The sequence below is a fragment of the Heterodontus francisci genome, chromosome 7 (genome assembly GCF_036365525.1).
Source record: "Heterodontus francisci isolate sHetFra1 chromosome 7, sHetFra1.hap1, whole genome shotgun sequence".
Lineage (NCBI taxonomy): Eukaryota > Metazoa > Chordata > Chondrichthyes > Heterodontiformes > Heterodontidae > Heterodontus > Heterodontus francisci.
In genome coordinates, this window is record NC_090377.1 from 60,348,328 (window position 1) to 60,365,072 (window position 16,745).

A 16,745-nucleotide genomic window follows, 5' to 3' on the forward strand; every position below is an offset into this window, starting at 1 on the left:
TCTGAGATCATAATATTTTTCTTTATCTGTACCTGGTTTCTTGGTGAAAGATCCCATATATCTATATTTTCAAGTCTAAAATTATAATTATCAGAAGATAATGAGAATCACCATTCTATCGATAAGAAAATGTGTATTAGGATCATAGAACCAGAATATCGCAGTCTACATTCCTGGTGTCCTAGCAGTTGTATTGCACAATGTGGTCCTGTTCAAGATTCATATCCAATTTTAGCCTGAAGAGTTCTAAACCACTTGTCCCTACAACCTCCCTTGGTAAGCTGTTCCACAAAACTATCATTGGAGTAATATTCTATACATCCTGCCTGAATCCACCTTTTCCCCAAAATATACTTTTGCGCCCTTGTTCTGCTGTCTCATGGCAATACAAATAGTGCTGACTGGTCCACTACATGCCTGGGCCTTATTAATTTGAAAACTTAAATTATATCCCTCAGCTTCCTTTTTTCCAGTGCGAAGGGTCCCATTCTTTGAGCCTATCCTTATTTATTTTTCTTTAGCTCCCTTGAACATAATAGCTTTATTTTTTTTATAGTTCGGCTACATCCTTTCTATATTACAGATTACAGAACTCTATTATACTTTAAGTGGTCCTAACCAACACTCTTGTATAATAACAGGATTCATTCTTTGATCTACATTCCATTACTTTTTTATACAACTTAACATTCATTTAGATCTTTAACAAGAGTCAGATATCGATGTCTTTGGTCAGTATTTTACTATTTATTCTGTAACCCCTTTGCCTGGTCTGTATCATAAATTCATGACTTTACATTAAATGGCAGCTGCCAGTTGTCTACCCACCTCCTCAAATTGTCTCAAGTTTTCAAATAGTCTTGAGTTTTCTTGCAATTTGTCCCCATCACCACTGTATTAACCATTTCATGCTATTTTTCTGTGATCTGCAAACTTTGAGATGAAGCTGTGAGTACCCTCTTCCAGATCATTTATGAAAATGTTGACGTGTCAGGTGCACCACCGAGCCCAGCTGTCGCACCATTCCATCCAGAATGCCTTTCATTTATATACTCTGTCAACCACAATAAAATCCCACTCAGCAATATTGTGTCTTCTAATTTTGTAATGAAGTATAATAACATAAGCAGTAGGAGCAGGAGTAGGCCATTTGGGCCCTCGAGTCTGCTCCACCATTCAATAAGATCATGGCTGACCTGGTCTTGGCCTCAACTCCACTTTCCTACCTGTTCCCCAGAACCTTTGACTCCCCTATAGTTCAAAAATCTGTTTATCTCAGCCTTGAATATATTCACTGACAGCCTCCAAAACTCCCTAGGGTAGAGAATTCCAGAGATTCACAATCTTCAGAAAACAAATACCTCCTCATCTCCATCTTAAATGGGCGACCCCTTATTCTGAAACTATGTCCCCTAGTTCTAGACTCTCCCACAAGGGGAAACATCCTCTCAGCATTTACCATGTCAAGCCCCCTCAGAATCTTGTGTGTTTCAATAAGATCACCTCTCATTCTTCTAAACTTCTATGGGTATAGGCCCAACCCGCTCAGCCATTCCTCATAAGACAACCCCTCTTCTTCTTCTTGTATCTAATTAAGAGTCTTGCTGTTCAGTTTATCTCCCTCAGTTCTCCACTAACTTGTCCTTGATAATTGAATCTAGAATTTTCTTTGTTACTGATGTAGCATGCAGGTCCTGAACATGTATATTGAATATGGTGACATTGGGTACTGATGAATTTCTCACTTCTAAATTATTGGATGCAATGCAGGTAATTTTCAGTGTACTTATTTCAATGGATGAAATTTCCAATATGTACTGGTCGAAGACAAGCTTCCTCACTGTGTATAGTCTGATATTTCAAAAGTGTTAAATTGATGTTAATGAAACTGCAGCTAGAAAAACATGGCAAATTTTAACAAAATTAAAATGTTATTCTTGCTACTCTAATTTCTCTATGTTCAATATCTCCTTTTGGTAGGCAAGTGGCCAGTCTCCACGGAGTAAAAAATTCCTAAATCGTCCACGGAAGAATTTTGAACAGAAGAAGGGCAGGAGGTTATCTGGAGCCGGTGTTAGTGATGAAGAGGAGACAGCTAGTACAAGTAGTACCCCAAAGAAGGGAGGTAAAGAGTCCAAAAAACGAAAAGTGGATGACAGCCCATCAGTGAACTCACCTAGGATAGAGGGTCCATCGCCTACTAAGAAGTGGAAAACTCTAAAAGATAATAGCAAGGATTTGGCTTTGTGCAGGTATGAATTGAACTTCTAAATGTATAGATATGCTTAATATAAAAAGTGAACTTGATCTGTTGTAAAACTAAATGAAAAAGTGCTGGAAACATTTCTCTGGGAAAGTGGAGGAGGCTCCAGTTGCCTGGGTGTCTTGTGGAAGAAAAAAGGTAGGTGACATAATGATGCAGGCCATCTGTCAGCCAGTTGGGGATTCCCATCCCAAGCTCCATTCTCAGAAGTTCTGATGCACCCATCCTACATTGCCAGCACCCGCTGCCTGAGGAAAAAATGGTTAAGATCGGAAATTGCTAAAGTCAATGTTAAGGTCAGAGGGCTGTAAAGTGCCTAGTGAAAACCAGAGGTGCTATTCCTCCAGCTTGCAATGAAATTCTTTGGAAGGCCAAGGAAAGAGAGGTTAGAAAGGGAGTTAAAAGTGGCAGGCAACCTGAAGCTCAGAGTCACACTTGTGGAACGAATGGAACTGTTCAGCTAAACGATCATCCAATCTGCCTTTGGTCTCCCCGATGTAGAGCAGACCCGATAGTGAACAACGGATACAGTATGTTAGGTTGGAAGAAGTACAAGTTAATCTCAACTTTACATGGAATGAGTTTTTGGGGTCCTGGGTGGTTGTACGGAAGCAGATGAAATGGCAGGTGTGACATCTGTTTGCATGGAAATGTGCTGGGGGATGGAGAGCAGGTGTTGGACATGATGGAGAAGTGGACCAGTGTCTGTTGGAACAAGGAATGGTCCCTGACGAATGTGGAACAGGGAAAGATGTGTTTGGTGGAGTCATGTTAGAGGTGGTGGAAATGACATTGGATGATCTTGCGAATGTGGAGACTGGTGTTGTTTAGTGCAGGAAATGGGGACCTTTATCATGGTTCTGGGAGGAAGGGTTTGGGTAAAACTACAGGAAATGGGACAGACACAGTCAAGAGCTTTATCTACCACAGTGAGGGCAGAGGTTGGGTGGAAGGGAACACTCATTTCCGAAGCATTGGTGTGGAAGCTGATACCTTTAGAGCAGATTACATGGAGAAACTGAAAGAAGAAAATGGCACCCTTACAGGAGACTGGGTTGGAAGAAGTATAATCTAGGTTGCTGTGGGAGTCAGTAGGCTTTGTGGTGGATAATTCATCCCTGATATTGGAGATAGAGAGGTTGAGAAATGAAGGGAGTGAAGAGTCAGTGACTGACCATGTGAAGGTAAGGGAAGGACGGAAGTTGGAAGCTTAAAAAAAGTTCTTCGGCTTAAGGCAAGAACAGGTCGTAGCTCTGACACAGTCATCTATGTATTGAAAGGAGGGATCAGGGAAGGGGATCTGAGTTGGACTGGAACAAAGAATTTTCAACATATCCAACAAAAAGACAGGCATAGCTAGAACCCATGCAGGTTCCCAGGTACCCTTTCAAACTTAATACTTGTGCATGTCCTGTTTGTGCAGTACGCAGACCCTTTAAATTTTTTTTGCAGGGCCATACACATGCATTATTTATCAAAGAACAAGGCCTGCGCGGTACCTTTCAGGATGCTGCACAACTGTACACCTGCATAGCTTAGTGGGAACATTGCTCATAACAACACCTATTATTTGAAACAGGTGAATGTTGTTTAAGAGTAAAATCTTGAATGTGAGGAACGTTCAGCCAAGTGGAGTCGTATGGTGGTGGTTGGAGACTGGTTGACCTCGTGCAAGCAAGAAGCAGCTGTCTTGGAGGGGGGATAAAGGTGTAGAGGGATGGAGATTGCATATTGAAAAGGAGACAGTTAGGGCCACACAACTGGAATTGGTGAAACTGGTAGAGGTCATCAGAAGATTTGTGAATGTATGTGGATAGGTGCTGGAGAAGAAGAAAAAGAATAGAGTTGAGTTTAGAGAAAATAAGATTTATGGGGCAGGAGAAGGCTGAAATCGCAGGTATCCTGGAACAGTCCTGTTTTTGTCTCTTTGGAAGGAAGTAGAACTTACGAGCAGCAGTGGGCTATTCAACCCCTCAAACCTATTTCATCATTCAGTTGGATTGTGGTTGATCTGTATCTCAATTCCATTTACCTGCCTTTGTTCCATATTCCTTTGTCGTCATTACCTAACAAAGCCTTATCAACCTTAAAAGTTTCAATTGACTCACCATCTACAACAACAGCGCCTAAAATGTAGCAAAACATCTCGAGGTGCTTCACAGGAGTGTTATCAAACAAAATTTGACACTGGGACACACAGGAAGATATCAGGGCAGGTGATCACAAACCTGATCAAAGAGGCAGGTTTTAAGGAGTAACTTAAAGGAGGAGCAAAGAGCTGGAGAGGTGAAGAAGTTTAGGGAGGGAATTCCAGAGCTTGGGCCTAGACAGTTGTAGGCACAGCCTTTTGGAGGAGTGATTTCTAGAGTTCCACTTTTTGTATGATAAAGTGTTTCTTGATTTCACTCCTAAATGATCGGAGTCTAATTTCAAGATTATTCCCTCTTGTTCTGGATTTCTGCACTAGAGAAAATAATTTCTCTATCTACACTAGCAAATCCATTTATAATTTTCAACACCTTGATTATATATATGATTGTATCGAGCAGGGTGGATAAAGGCGAACCAATAGATGTAGTGTACTTGGATTTCCAAAAGGCATTTGTTAAGGTGCCACATAAAAGGTTACTACACAAGATAAGAGCTCATGGTGTTGGGGAGATATATAAGCATGGATAGAGGACTGGCTAATTAACAGGAAACAAAGAGTCGGGGTAAATGGGTAATTTTCAGGATGGCAAACTGTAACTAGTGGAGTACCAAAGGGAAAATTATGATTAATGTACCTGCAATTTCATCACCTATTTTAATATCCTGGGCTGGAAACCATCAGGCTCTGGAGATTTGTCTATCTTAAATCCCATTGTTTTCCAATCTATTGTTTTAACTTATGTTGGATCTACTACGTTCATCCAATGGCCTTATTTTTAACTTCCCTTGTACTTCTGGTATTTTGTCCTTTTCTCCATGATGAAAATGGATACAAGTACTAATTTAACAAGTCTTCCATTTCCTTATCTATTATAGTCTGACCTGCATCCGTCTTTAATGGACCTGCATTCTCCTTTATCACTTTTTCTCAATATATTAATAAAAGCTTTTGCTGTTGGCTTTGATATTCCTTGTAAGATTTTTCATATTTTCTTTTTGCACCTCTCATTACTTTCTTTCTGTCCGTTTGTTGATATTTATAGCTTTCCCAGTGTTACCACTTTTCCTTGCATTTCTGTGAGCCCTTTTAACTTGATACTGTGTCTCACTATTTGTTGACCATAATTCTTTAACTACACAAGTAGTTTTGCCTTTTAGGAATATTGCCGGTTTGGTAACATACCAAATACTCTATTGAATACTTCCCACCGTTTGTAAATTTATCCTTTAACAGTTAAGCACAATTTACTGCGATCAATTTATTTCTCATCCCTTTGAAGTTTGCCTTACTTAAATTTAAAACCTTGGTTTGTAATACTCCCTGATGCCTCTCAAATTTAATATCAAATTCAGTCATTTTATGGTCATATTTGGAAGATTCTGCTTTACTGTCAGATTGTTAACTAATTCTGGTTTATTACTCATCAGTAAAACCAGTGTGGCCTTTTCCCTTGCTGGTTCTAAATATATTGGTGTAGAAAACTGTCCCGAACACATTCTCGAAATTCATCGCATTTATCATTGAGATATTCTGCTTTTCCCAGTCTGGCATAATTCTAGGCTTGATTGTATCAGCATTTCATTGAAGTTAAGAAACATTACTTTTTTGTTTTGCAGCATTATGTTATCGGAGCTGGAAACCCATGAGGATGCTTGGCCCTTCTTACTCCCCGTGAACTCCAAACTGGTACCGGGGTACAGAAAAGTTATAAAAAAACCCATGGACTTCTCTACTATTAGAGAAAAACTCAGCAATGGACTGTAAGTATCTGGATGTTTTTTTCATCAATCATAGTTTAAAGATTCAAAGAATTATGTTCCTTTTGGCGATAATACTGATTCCTAAATACACATTCTTTCCTAGATACTCTAATACTGAAATATTTGCTGTGGATGCAAGACTAGTTTTTGACAACTGTGAAACATTTAATGAAGATGATTCGGACATAGGCAGAGCTGGTCACAACATGAGGAAATTTTTCGAGAAGCGATGGGCTGAGCTATTTAAGGGAAGCTAAAGCAATCCAAATACAAATTAAAGTATAAAAACATTGGGACCAGCAACCTGAAATACTGGTGTCTTCATATCTATGGGGAAGTGCAAGATAATTTGCACAAAGCAACAGATACTTCACATCACTTCTTAAAATGTGGAAATGCCAGCCAAGGATTATTCTAGAAAAGAAGGTTCGCTCCTTTGGAGACCATAGCTCTTGAACTATGGAAATGTTTTACGGACAGCTTCGGTAGAACAGGGAAGCACACCCAAGAATTCAGTGGCATGGGGTGGTCCTAGTGCAATAGTAAACAATATTTCAAAACGCACTGAATTAATATACAACCACCAGAGCTGTAATGGGGGACTGGAAATCCTTTCCCTCTTGTAAAAAAAAAAATACATGGAAGTAAATGGAAAAAATCTTGAATTTTTTTTGTAGCTTATATTTTAGTGAATGTATTTAATTTTTGTTAATTTATGAATAAAATGTCAAGTCTTCATTTTCTATGAAAAGGAAGAGACAGCAAAATTGCTTTAAATCTTCAAGGAAATAAAACAACGAATGTTTTTGAATAATAAAACAAAGCCAATTGATAACTGTTTACACTGTTCTGTCCAGGAAGGGCACTGGAGAACCTGTTGTTACTGTAGACATAAATTTACAGATCTGCTTATCAATGCACCACCGACTTAGTTTCAAAGTAAATTCAAGAACAGTGGATCAACAAAGAAACATCTGTATATAATTGTTCATTAATGTTAATATTAATTAAGTCTTGTTCAAATATGTATGATGTGTACATATTGTTTGCAGGCATTGAATATTGTTATGCCTTAGAATAACCGTAGCATTTTATTTTAGTCTTAAAATGATTATACATATATGGCTTGTACATATCCTCTACAAACACTGTGGAGTCTCCTAATGTTGGGTAGTGCCTGCCTTTTAAAACAGGGTGTAGGGGATATTAGGTTTTCCATTTTCTATTTTTGTTATATAATTTTTGAGCCACTGTGGTCTCAAATTCCAATATAATCATTTGTATCCATACAATAAATTACAATTTCCTATACACAGTATTTTTCATAATGCATTTCCCTCCATCTGCCTTGCCACAGAACTGGTACACAATGGCTTTTTGTAACCACTGTGCTTAACCACTGTGAGTTGCAGTGGCCTGTTGGAGGCAGCTCAGATCAGAAATTTTTGTACCTGAGTCAAAGTACTTGAAGTTATTTTATTTAAATATGTTGTGAAAAAGGGTAGTTTTCTTTCTTAGGAACATTATTTTTCACTAGTATGTGTGGCACGGACATAATAAAAGGGTGTTTTCCAATCTTGGTTTTTATTTGTTTTGATATCTACAATATATATATTTGAGCTGTTCTATTCTGCATTACTGTCAGTTGTGAATAATTTTGTAAACTTAGGGTTCCATACCAATCTGGTATTCTACCTAATATGAAAATGTTTTTAATTCATTTTAGCTGCTGAGGAGCTGTGGATTGGTTTTGCTCAAACTGATACTTGACTCGCTAAAGTAAAATTGTACCATTTGAAAAGCCTTTAAAGTAGCTATATTGAACTTGTCCATTTTGACCAGAACATAATGGTGGTTAACTTTTTCTTTGACATGTTAGAAATTAATGACTAAAAATTGGAGTTTGAGTCCCAGTAAATACTGAGAACATTGAAATTGTAACCTGTGCTTGAATATTGGGAGAAACCAAAATAGAAATACTTTAAAACTGGGAAGGTTGGCATATATGCTGTCATGCTAGGTCCCCAACTGCCAAGAATGAGGCACATGAATTTTGTATGAACATTGATTTTAAACTGTTACCGGAGTGAAGAAAGGACTTGTTAAACAGATCAGCCGTGGCTGGAAAGACATTTTCATATTAACAGACAGTGTTTGGAAGGACAAAGCAGCCATTCCCTGACACATTCAACCCACAATGGACTTTTGATCACCAGACGTTGAAGGTGGGGGAGCTCGCATTCCAGGTTGACTGTTACGATGGCCGAATACACAAACTGACATGGTCAAACCAGCTGGTCACATGACTAACCTGCTGGGCAACCTGAGTTTTTTGAATTTGTACAAACAGTTTGGGCAGAAAGCAGAATACTCCTGGACTGAGAAGTTCTCTCCTGTCTGTCTGCTCCCATCTCTTTTTCTCACGGAACTACAAATCCACTGAAGACACATGAACCCCAAGAGAGAAAAGTCTCCTACAGCGAACAAGGTTTAAGAAGAATACTGGGCCCCAATGAAAAGCAAGATCCACCCACAATCAAGGACACTACAGTGAGCTCGAAGAACCATAACACAAAAACCTCAGATTTTACCTCAAACTTTTTCACTTTATTTCTTCTGTTCTCTTTCTGTCTCTATCTGCATGTGTGTATTGCGTGTGCATGCTAGCGTGGGCGCATCGTGTATCCATAGGCATTAACCGAATTAGAGTTTAAGTTTAATAAAATTTCACTTTTATTCTTTAAACCTGAGAAAACTGTTGTGCTGGTTTCTTTGCCTTATAATTGGAAAGCGGTGAAAAAGGATTCACCAAGGGGGAGTTTAAAAATTAAACCCTGTTACAGTAAGACCAGGTGAAGGCTGCGAGGGACCCCTAGACACCTTTCTCACCTGGTGGTAACAATGCATATATATTAATGCATTTTTACTACAACTTTTCAAAATACTAGTAGATGTCCTATGATCATTAATATTCTAAGACAAGGGATGGGAATGAAGCAGAGCGAGTGGAATATTTGGGCCAAGTGGAAGTTGGAGTGGAAAGTCAAAGAAAGAACTTGTATTTACATTGTGTCTTTCATGACCTCAGGATGTTCCAAAGTGTTTTACAGACAATGAAGTAGTCACTGCTGTAAAGTAGGGAAACTAAGATTAAAAGGACGGGTTGAATAAACGTGGCCTGAATTCCCTTGAGTGTAGATGAGGGTTGGTCTCATCAAGGTGCTAAAATGGTAAAAGGATTTGATAGGGTAGATATGGAGAAATTATTTCCTCTGATGGAGGAATCAAGAACAAGGGGTCATCAAATTAGAGCTATGTCATTCAATAGCGAAATCAGAAAGCACTTTTTCGGACAACAGGTAGTAGAAATGTTGATGGGTAAATTGGCCATTATAAATTGCCCCTAGTATAGGTAGGTGGTAGGAATATGGGATTAATGTAGGATTAGTATAATGGGTGGTTGATGGTCGGCACAGACTCGGTGGGCCAAAGGGCCTGTTTCAGTGCTGGATCTCTAAATAAATAAATAAATCTGGAATTCTCTTCCCCCAGGAAGCTGTGGATGTTAGGACAATTGGTACTTTCAAGATTTTTTTCTTAATTCTTTCATGGGATGTGAGTGTTGCTGGCATTTATTGCCAATCTCTAATTGCCGTTGAGAAGGTGGTGGTAAGCTGCCTTCCTTGAACCCCTGCAGTCCATCTGGTGTAGGTACACCCACAGTGCTGTTAGGAAGGGAGTTCCAGGTCTTTTGACCCAGTGACAGCAAAGGAATGGCAATACAGATCTAAGTCAAGATGATGTGTGACTTGGAAGGGAACTTGCAGGTGGTGGTGTTCCCTTGTGTCTGCTACCCTTGTCCTTCTAGGTGGTAGAGGTCGTGTTGGAAAGTGACTTGGTGCGTTGCTGCGGGTATCATGTAGATGATACACACTGCTGCCACTGTGCGTCAGTGGTGGAGGGAGTGAATGGTGGTGGATGGGGTGCCAATCAAGCAGGCTGCCTTGTCCCAGATGGTGTCGAGTTTCTTGAGTGGTGTTGGAGTTGCACTCATCCAGGCAAGTGTAGAGTACTCCATCACACTGCAGACTTACAGGCTTTGGGAGTCTGGAGGTGATACAGCAGAATTCCTAGCCTCTGACCTGCTCTTATTAAATACTGTGGCTACATGGCTGGTCCAGTTAAGTTTCTGGTCAATGGTAGCCCCCCAGGATGTTGATCGTGGGGGATTCAGTGATGGTAATGCAATTGAACGGCGAGGGGAGAGTGTTAGATTGTCTTTTGTTGGAGATGATCATTGCCTGGCATTTGTGTAGTGCGAATGTTATTTGCCACTTATCAGCCCAAGCCTGAATGTTTGTCCTGGTTTTGCTGCATATGAACAAGGACTGCTTCAGTATCTGAGGAGTTGCGAATGGCACTGAACACTGCAACCATTAGCGAACATCCCCACTTTTGATCTTATGATGGAGGGAAGGTCATTGATGAAGCAGCTGAAGATGATTGGGCCTAGGACACTACCCTAAGGAAATCCTGCATCAATGTCCTGGGGCTTAGATGTTTGGCCTGCAATAACCACAACCATCTTCCTTTGTGCTAGGTATGACTTCAACCAGTGGAGAGTTTTCCCTTATGATTCCCATTGACTTCAATTTTGCTGGGGATAGATTTTTGTTAGGAAAGGATGTCGAGGGATCTGAAGGAAAAGTAGGAAGATAGGGTTGAGGTGAATATCACCCATGATAAACTTGAATAGCACAGTAGGCACAAAAGGCTGAACAGCCTCTTCATGTTACTATGAAATACGGCATCCAATTTGCACTCAGCAAGGTCATATAGTGAGTAACCTCAGCAATAGGATATGGTCAACACACTGGAAGAACTACCCTGCTTTTCTTTGAATACTGCCATAGGATCTTTTACGTCCAGCTGAGAAGGCAGACGAAGCCTCGGTTTAATGTCTCATCAGAAAGCTGGCACCTGCAGCAGTCCAGTACTCCATCAATAGTGATTATACGCTGAAGTCCTGGAATGGGGCTTCAATCCATGACCATCTCATTCAGAGGCATGTGCTACTATTGAAGCCTAAATTGAGGCAAGGAATAGATTATCATGGATTTCCTGCTGCTTGGCTGCTGTTTATGGAATGAAGCTGGTCAGGTGGAAGGGCCATCAGTGGGAGAGCATTTGGCGGTAGTGATAATTCAGTTAGATTTAGCTTAGTTATGGAAAAGCATAAAGATAGACCACGAGTAAAAGTTTTAAATTGGGGAAAGACCAAGCTGAGATATGATTTGGAAAAAGTGGACTGGAACAGCTACTTGAAGTTTAATCAGTGTCAGCACAATGGATGGCATTCAAGGAGGAGATAGAGAGGGTTCAGAACAAAGATGTTCCCACAAAGAAAAAGGATGGAACTCTCAAATTTAGACCACCCCACCCCGGCTGGATGTCAACTAGCATACAGAAGGATAAGGCAAAAGAGGGAGGCTTATGTCAGATACTGAAAGCTCAATACTGTGGAAAGGCGAGAGAAGCATAGAAAGCACAGGTGTGAAATTTAAAAGGAAATTAGGAAAGCAAAGGGAAGGCTTGAAAAAAATGTTGGCATATAAAATCAAGGTGTTTTATAAATATATAAAGACCATGAGGATAACTAAGGAAGAGTAGGGCCAATTAGAGACCAAAAAGGTAACGTGTGTGTAAGCGAAAGATGTGAGCATAGTTCTTAATACTTAGCGTCTGTCTTCGCATACATTGTAGTTGAGGAAGAGTGTGAAATATTGCAATGGAATCAACTTAGTGAGGGAGGAAATATTATGGGGTTTAGTATCTTTTGAAAGTGGATAAATCACCAGGCACAGGTGAAATGTATCCCAGGCTATGAGATAAGCAAGGAAAGAAATAGCGGAGGCTCTGGCCATCATTTTCCAATCCTCTCTGGCAATAGGCATGGTACTGAAAGACTAACATCATACCATTGTTTAAAAAGGGAGGAAGGGATAGACAAAGTAATTACAGGACAGTCAGCCTAACCTTTGGTGGTGGGCAAATTATTGGGGAAAAAATCTGAGGGTCAGTATAATTCATCATTTAGAAAAGCACAAATTAATCAAGGATACTCTGTGTGGAATTAAGGGAAGGTTGTGTCTGACTCACTAGGTTGAATTTTTTTCAAGAGATAATTGGGGCGGGAGTCAATGAGGATATTGCATTTGATGTAATCTATATGGATTTTAGCCAGGCTTTTGTTAAGATCTCACATGACCAACTGGCCAGAAAAGTAGAAGCATATGGGATCCAATGGAAAGTGGCAAGTTGCTCCAAAATTGTCTCAGTGGCAGGAAGCAAATGATAATGGTAATTGTGTTTTTGTGACTGGAAGGCTATTTCTAGTGGGGTTCTGCAGGACTCGGTATTGGGGCCCTTTTTGTGGTATATTTAAATAATTTCAACTCCGATGTAATGGGGGAGGATGATTAAGAAGTTTGTAGATGGTACAAAAATTGGCCATGCATTTAATAGTGAGGAAGAAAGCTGTAGACTGCAGGAAGATATCAATGGACTGGTCAGGTAGGCAGAAAAGTGGCAAATGGAAGTCAGTCTGGTGAAGTTTGAGGTAATGCATTTGGGGAGGGCAAACAAGGCAAGGGAACACATAAATAGTTGGAGTCTGAGAAGTGTAGAGGAACAGAGGGACCTTGGAGTTCATATCCACGATCCTTGGAAGGTCGGAGGACTGGTATATAAGGTGGGTAAGAAAGTATCCCGTATGCTTTCCTTTATTACAGTTCTGGTCACTGCATTACAGGAAGGATATGATTGCATTAGAGAGGGTACAGAAGAGATTTTCAAGGACGTTGCTTGGGATGGAGAATTTTATCTGTGAGGATAGGCTGGGGTTGTTTTTCTTTGGAGCAGAGGAGGCTGAGGAGAGATTTAATTGAGATGTATAAAATTATGAGGGGCCTAGGTATGATTGATGGGAAGGGCCCATTTCCCTGAGCAGAGAAGTCAATAACCTGGAGGCATAGAGTTAAAGTAATTGTCAGAAGGATTAGAGGGGAGTTGAGAATATTTTTGCACCCAAAGGGTGGTGGAGGTCTGAAACTCACTGAACGGGTGGTCGAGGCAGAAAACCTCATTGAATTTAAAAAGTATTTGGATATGCACTTGAAGTGCCATAACCTCCAGGGCTACAGACCAAGATCTGGAAAGTCGGATTCGACTGGATAGCATTTTTACGGCTGGCACAGGCGCAATGGGCTAAGTGGTGGCTTCCTGTGCCATAAATTTTCTCTGTTTCTATGGAGAGGTTTTAACAATCTTATATATAAACTCTACAGTTCATTATGGCTTGAGCATTATCAAATTTTCAGAAATATCTGGAAGGATGAATGAAGCACCATCTATGTAAATACTTCATTAAAAGAGTTACTCTTTTGAATATAACTTTCCTTCTAGAACACAATGGAAAATGTTATTGTATATGAATGTAACTAGTTGAAGCTTTTAATATTTTACAATTTATTAGCAATGCAAGTGTGATGTATCAAACCATAATAGTCACAGTCTAGTCGAATCTATTTTTTCTCCTCACCATTATTTACTTCTCATGCTGATAGCCTGAGGAATTATTATACTATGAATCAGAGGAGTGATTGGAGCATAAACTCTGAACTAGTGCATGGAAGTATAACTAAGGAGTTTCATGTTGTATATCTATTTAGAATTAGTGTTTTTACTCCTAGTTGCCAGGCTGATTTGAAGTGCTGGCCCTTGTTGCAACTGGGATGCAAGTGACCCCTCCCTGTAGTCATAGGCTGGCTCCGGAGCTGAAGGAACCCAAAATACAAGCAATACAACAACAGCAGCTGATATAATACAACAACAACTTACATTTGCTTTACTGGAGCAGCATTTATCAGAACACTTTGCTGGACAGGCGAAGAAAACAGTGGATCCAACCAGGAGAATAAAAATGGAGAAGGACCGAAGAGAAGGGTTTTAAGAACACCTCTTGAATGTATAACTTTTGGGTAAAATTTTGAGGGCAGAAGTTTAGTGACTGAAGGAGTGGCCACTGATGAAGTGGAGGGAGTAGGTAAAGAGATGTTGGAGGAGCAGAAGATACATGTGGGGAAGGTTCAAAGAGATGGCTGTGACAGAAGGAATTTGAAAGTGAAGATAATCAATTCACTCAGACAAGACTGAATCTTACCCGACACCAACCCATTTGGGGGTAGGGGTTAAGATGTTAAAACTTTATGAATATCAAACCTGACCTCCAATGTGTCCATTTCTGGATTAAATTGAGGCAGAACATGGAGTGGGCAGCTAACCTGCTCCCAGGGGACGGGTTGGCATTTTAAATACGAACTAGGAGGAGTAGTAGGCCACTCGGCCCTTCGAACCTGATCCACTATTCATCAAGATCATGGTTGAGCTAATTGTAACCTCAATTCCACATTTCCGCCTACTCCCAATAACCTTTCACCCCCTTGCTTATCAAGAATTTATCTACCTCTGCCTTAAAAATATTCAAAGACTCTGCTTCCACCACCTTTTGAGGAAGAGAGTTCCAAAGACTCCTCATCCTCTCAGAAAAGATTTCTCCTCGTCTCTTGTCTTAAATGGGTGACCCCTTATTTTTAAACAGTGACCCCTAGTTCCAGATTCTCGCACAAGAGGAAACATCCTTCCCACATCCACCCTATCAAGACCCCTCAGAATCTTGTATGTTTTTCAATCAAGTCGCCTCTTCCTCTTCTAAATTCCAGCGGATACACGCCTAGCTTGTCCAACCTTTCCACAGAAGACAACCCTGCCATTCCAGATATTAGTCTAGTAGACCACCTTAAACTGCTTCCAATGCAATTACATCCTTCCTTAAATAAGGAGACAAATAGTGTACATGGTACTCCAGATGTGGTCTCACCAGTAACTGAAGCATGACATCCCTACTTTGGATTCAATTCCCCTCGTAATAAATTATAACATTCTATTAGCTTTCCTAATTACTTGCTGTACCTGCATACTAACCTTTTGCAATTCATGCACTAGGACACCCAGATCTCTCTGCATCTCAGAGCTCTGCAATCTCTCACCATTTCGATAATATGCTTTTTTATTCTTCCTGCCAAAATGGACAATTTCATATTTTACCACATTATAGGCCATTTGCCAAATCTTTGCCCACTCCCTGAAGCTATCTGGGTCCCTTTGTAGACTTCTTATGTCTTCACAAATTACTTTCATACCTATCTTTGTGTCATTAGCAAATTTAGCAACCATACTTTCGGTCCCATCATCAAAGTCATGTATATATATTGTAAAAGGTTGAGACCCCAGCACTGATCCCTGTGGCACACTACTCGTTAGATCTTGCCAACCAGAAAATTACCCATTTATGCCTACTCTCTGTTTCCTGTTAGCTAGCCAATCTTCTATCTATGCCAATCCATGTTACCCCTTACACCATGAGTCTTTATTTTTCCGCAATAACCTTTGATGTGGCACCTTATCAAATGCCTTCTGGAAATCTAAGTACAGTCCCATCCACTGGTTCCCCTTCATCCACAGCATATGTTACTTCTTCAAAGAACTCCAATAAATTGTGTCATGAAGACCCCCACTTGCCAAGAATGAGGCACATTAATTTCATCATATGAACATCAATTTTAAACTGTTGCTGGAGTGAAGAGATAACTTGTTTAAAGAGGTGAGCAGTGGCTGGGAAAACATTTGCATACTAAGAGACTTGAAAAGAATTGCTCACTAATTCAATTAACAGAGATTGGTCTGGGCAATGGTGATCCACATCTTGTCAGTGTAAGAGCCAGCACTACAACACGCCCCCGCCCCCCCAAGAGCTTTAAAATCCCCACCGCAGGAGTTTATTTAAACAGTTAGTCACATGACTAACCTGTTGGCCAACTTGGAGTTTTGAATTGTGCTTACAACACAGTTTGGTCAGACGACATATTGCAACTGGACCTGGAACAAGAGAGCCTCTCTCCGGACTGGCTCTGTCCCTCTTTCTCACAACCCTTCTGACCCCACTAAAGTCGCTTAAACCTCAAGAAAGGGAAGACTCCTACATTGAAACAAGTGAAGGCATGCACTGGGCCCCAACGAACAGAACAACGTACTGGCAACCAAAGACTCCACATTAAACTCAAAGGACTGTAAATAACTACCAGATATTGTCACAAACTTTCCCCCTTTATTCTTTCTACTTTTTCTGTCTCTGTGTGTGATAATTGCATACGCATGCTAGCATAGCCGTGTCGCATCTCGTGGTCGTTAACTGGATTAGAGTTTAAGATTAATAAACGTCCACCTTTATTGTTTAAATCTAAGAAAACATGTCTGATTTCTTTGCATTACAATTGGAAAGCAGTGAACAAGGATTCACTGAGGGAGAGCTAAAAGCACAGTGTGTCTAAAATTAAACCCTGTTACGGTTAGATCAGGCAAAGGCTGAGAGGGAACCCCTAGACCCCTATCTCACCTGGTCATAACAGAAATTTGGAGGCTCATCTGGGATTTGACCCACAGACAAATGAGG

At 40.3% G+C, this 16,745-nt stretch overlaps 1 protein-coding gene across 1 annotated transcript in view; it reads left to right on the plus strand.

The window, feature by feature from the left end:
• baz2ba (bromodomain adjacent to zinc finger domain, 2Ba) overlaps positions 1-8,868 on the plus strand; it is a 414,581-nt gene extending 405,713 nt beyond the window's left edge. The window contains 3 exon segments of the mRNA XM_068035275.1: positions 1,981-2,252; positions 6,032-6,175; positions 6,279-8,868. Coding sequence (XP_067891376.1) covers positions 1,981-2,252; positions 6,032-6,175; positions 6,279-6,432 — 570 coding nt within the window. The 3' untranslated portion in view covers positions 6,433-8,868.
• Positions 8,869-16,745: the final 7,877 nt, after the last annotated feature.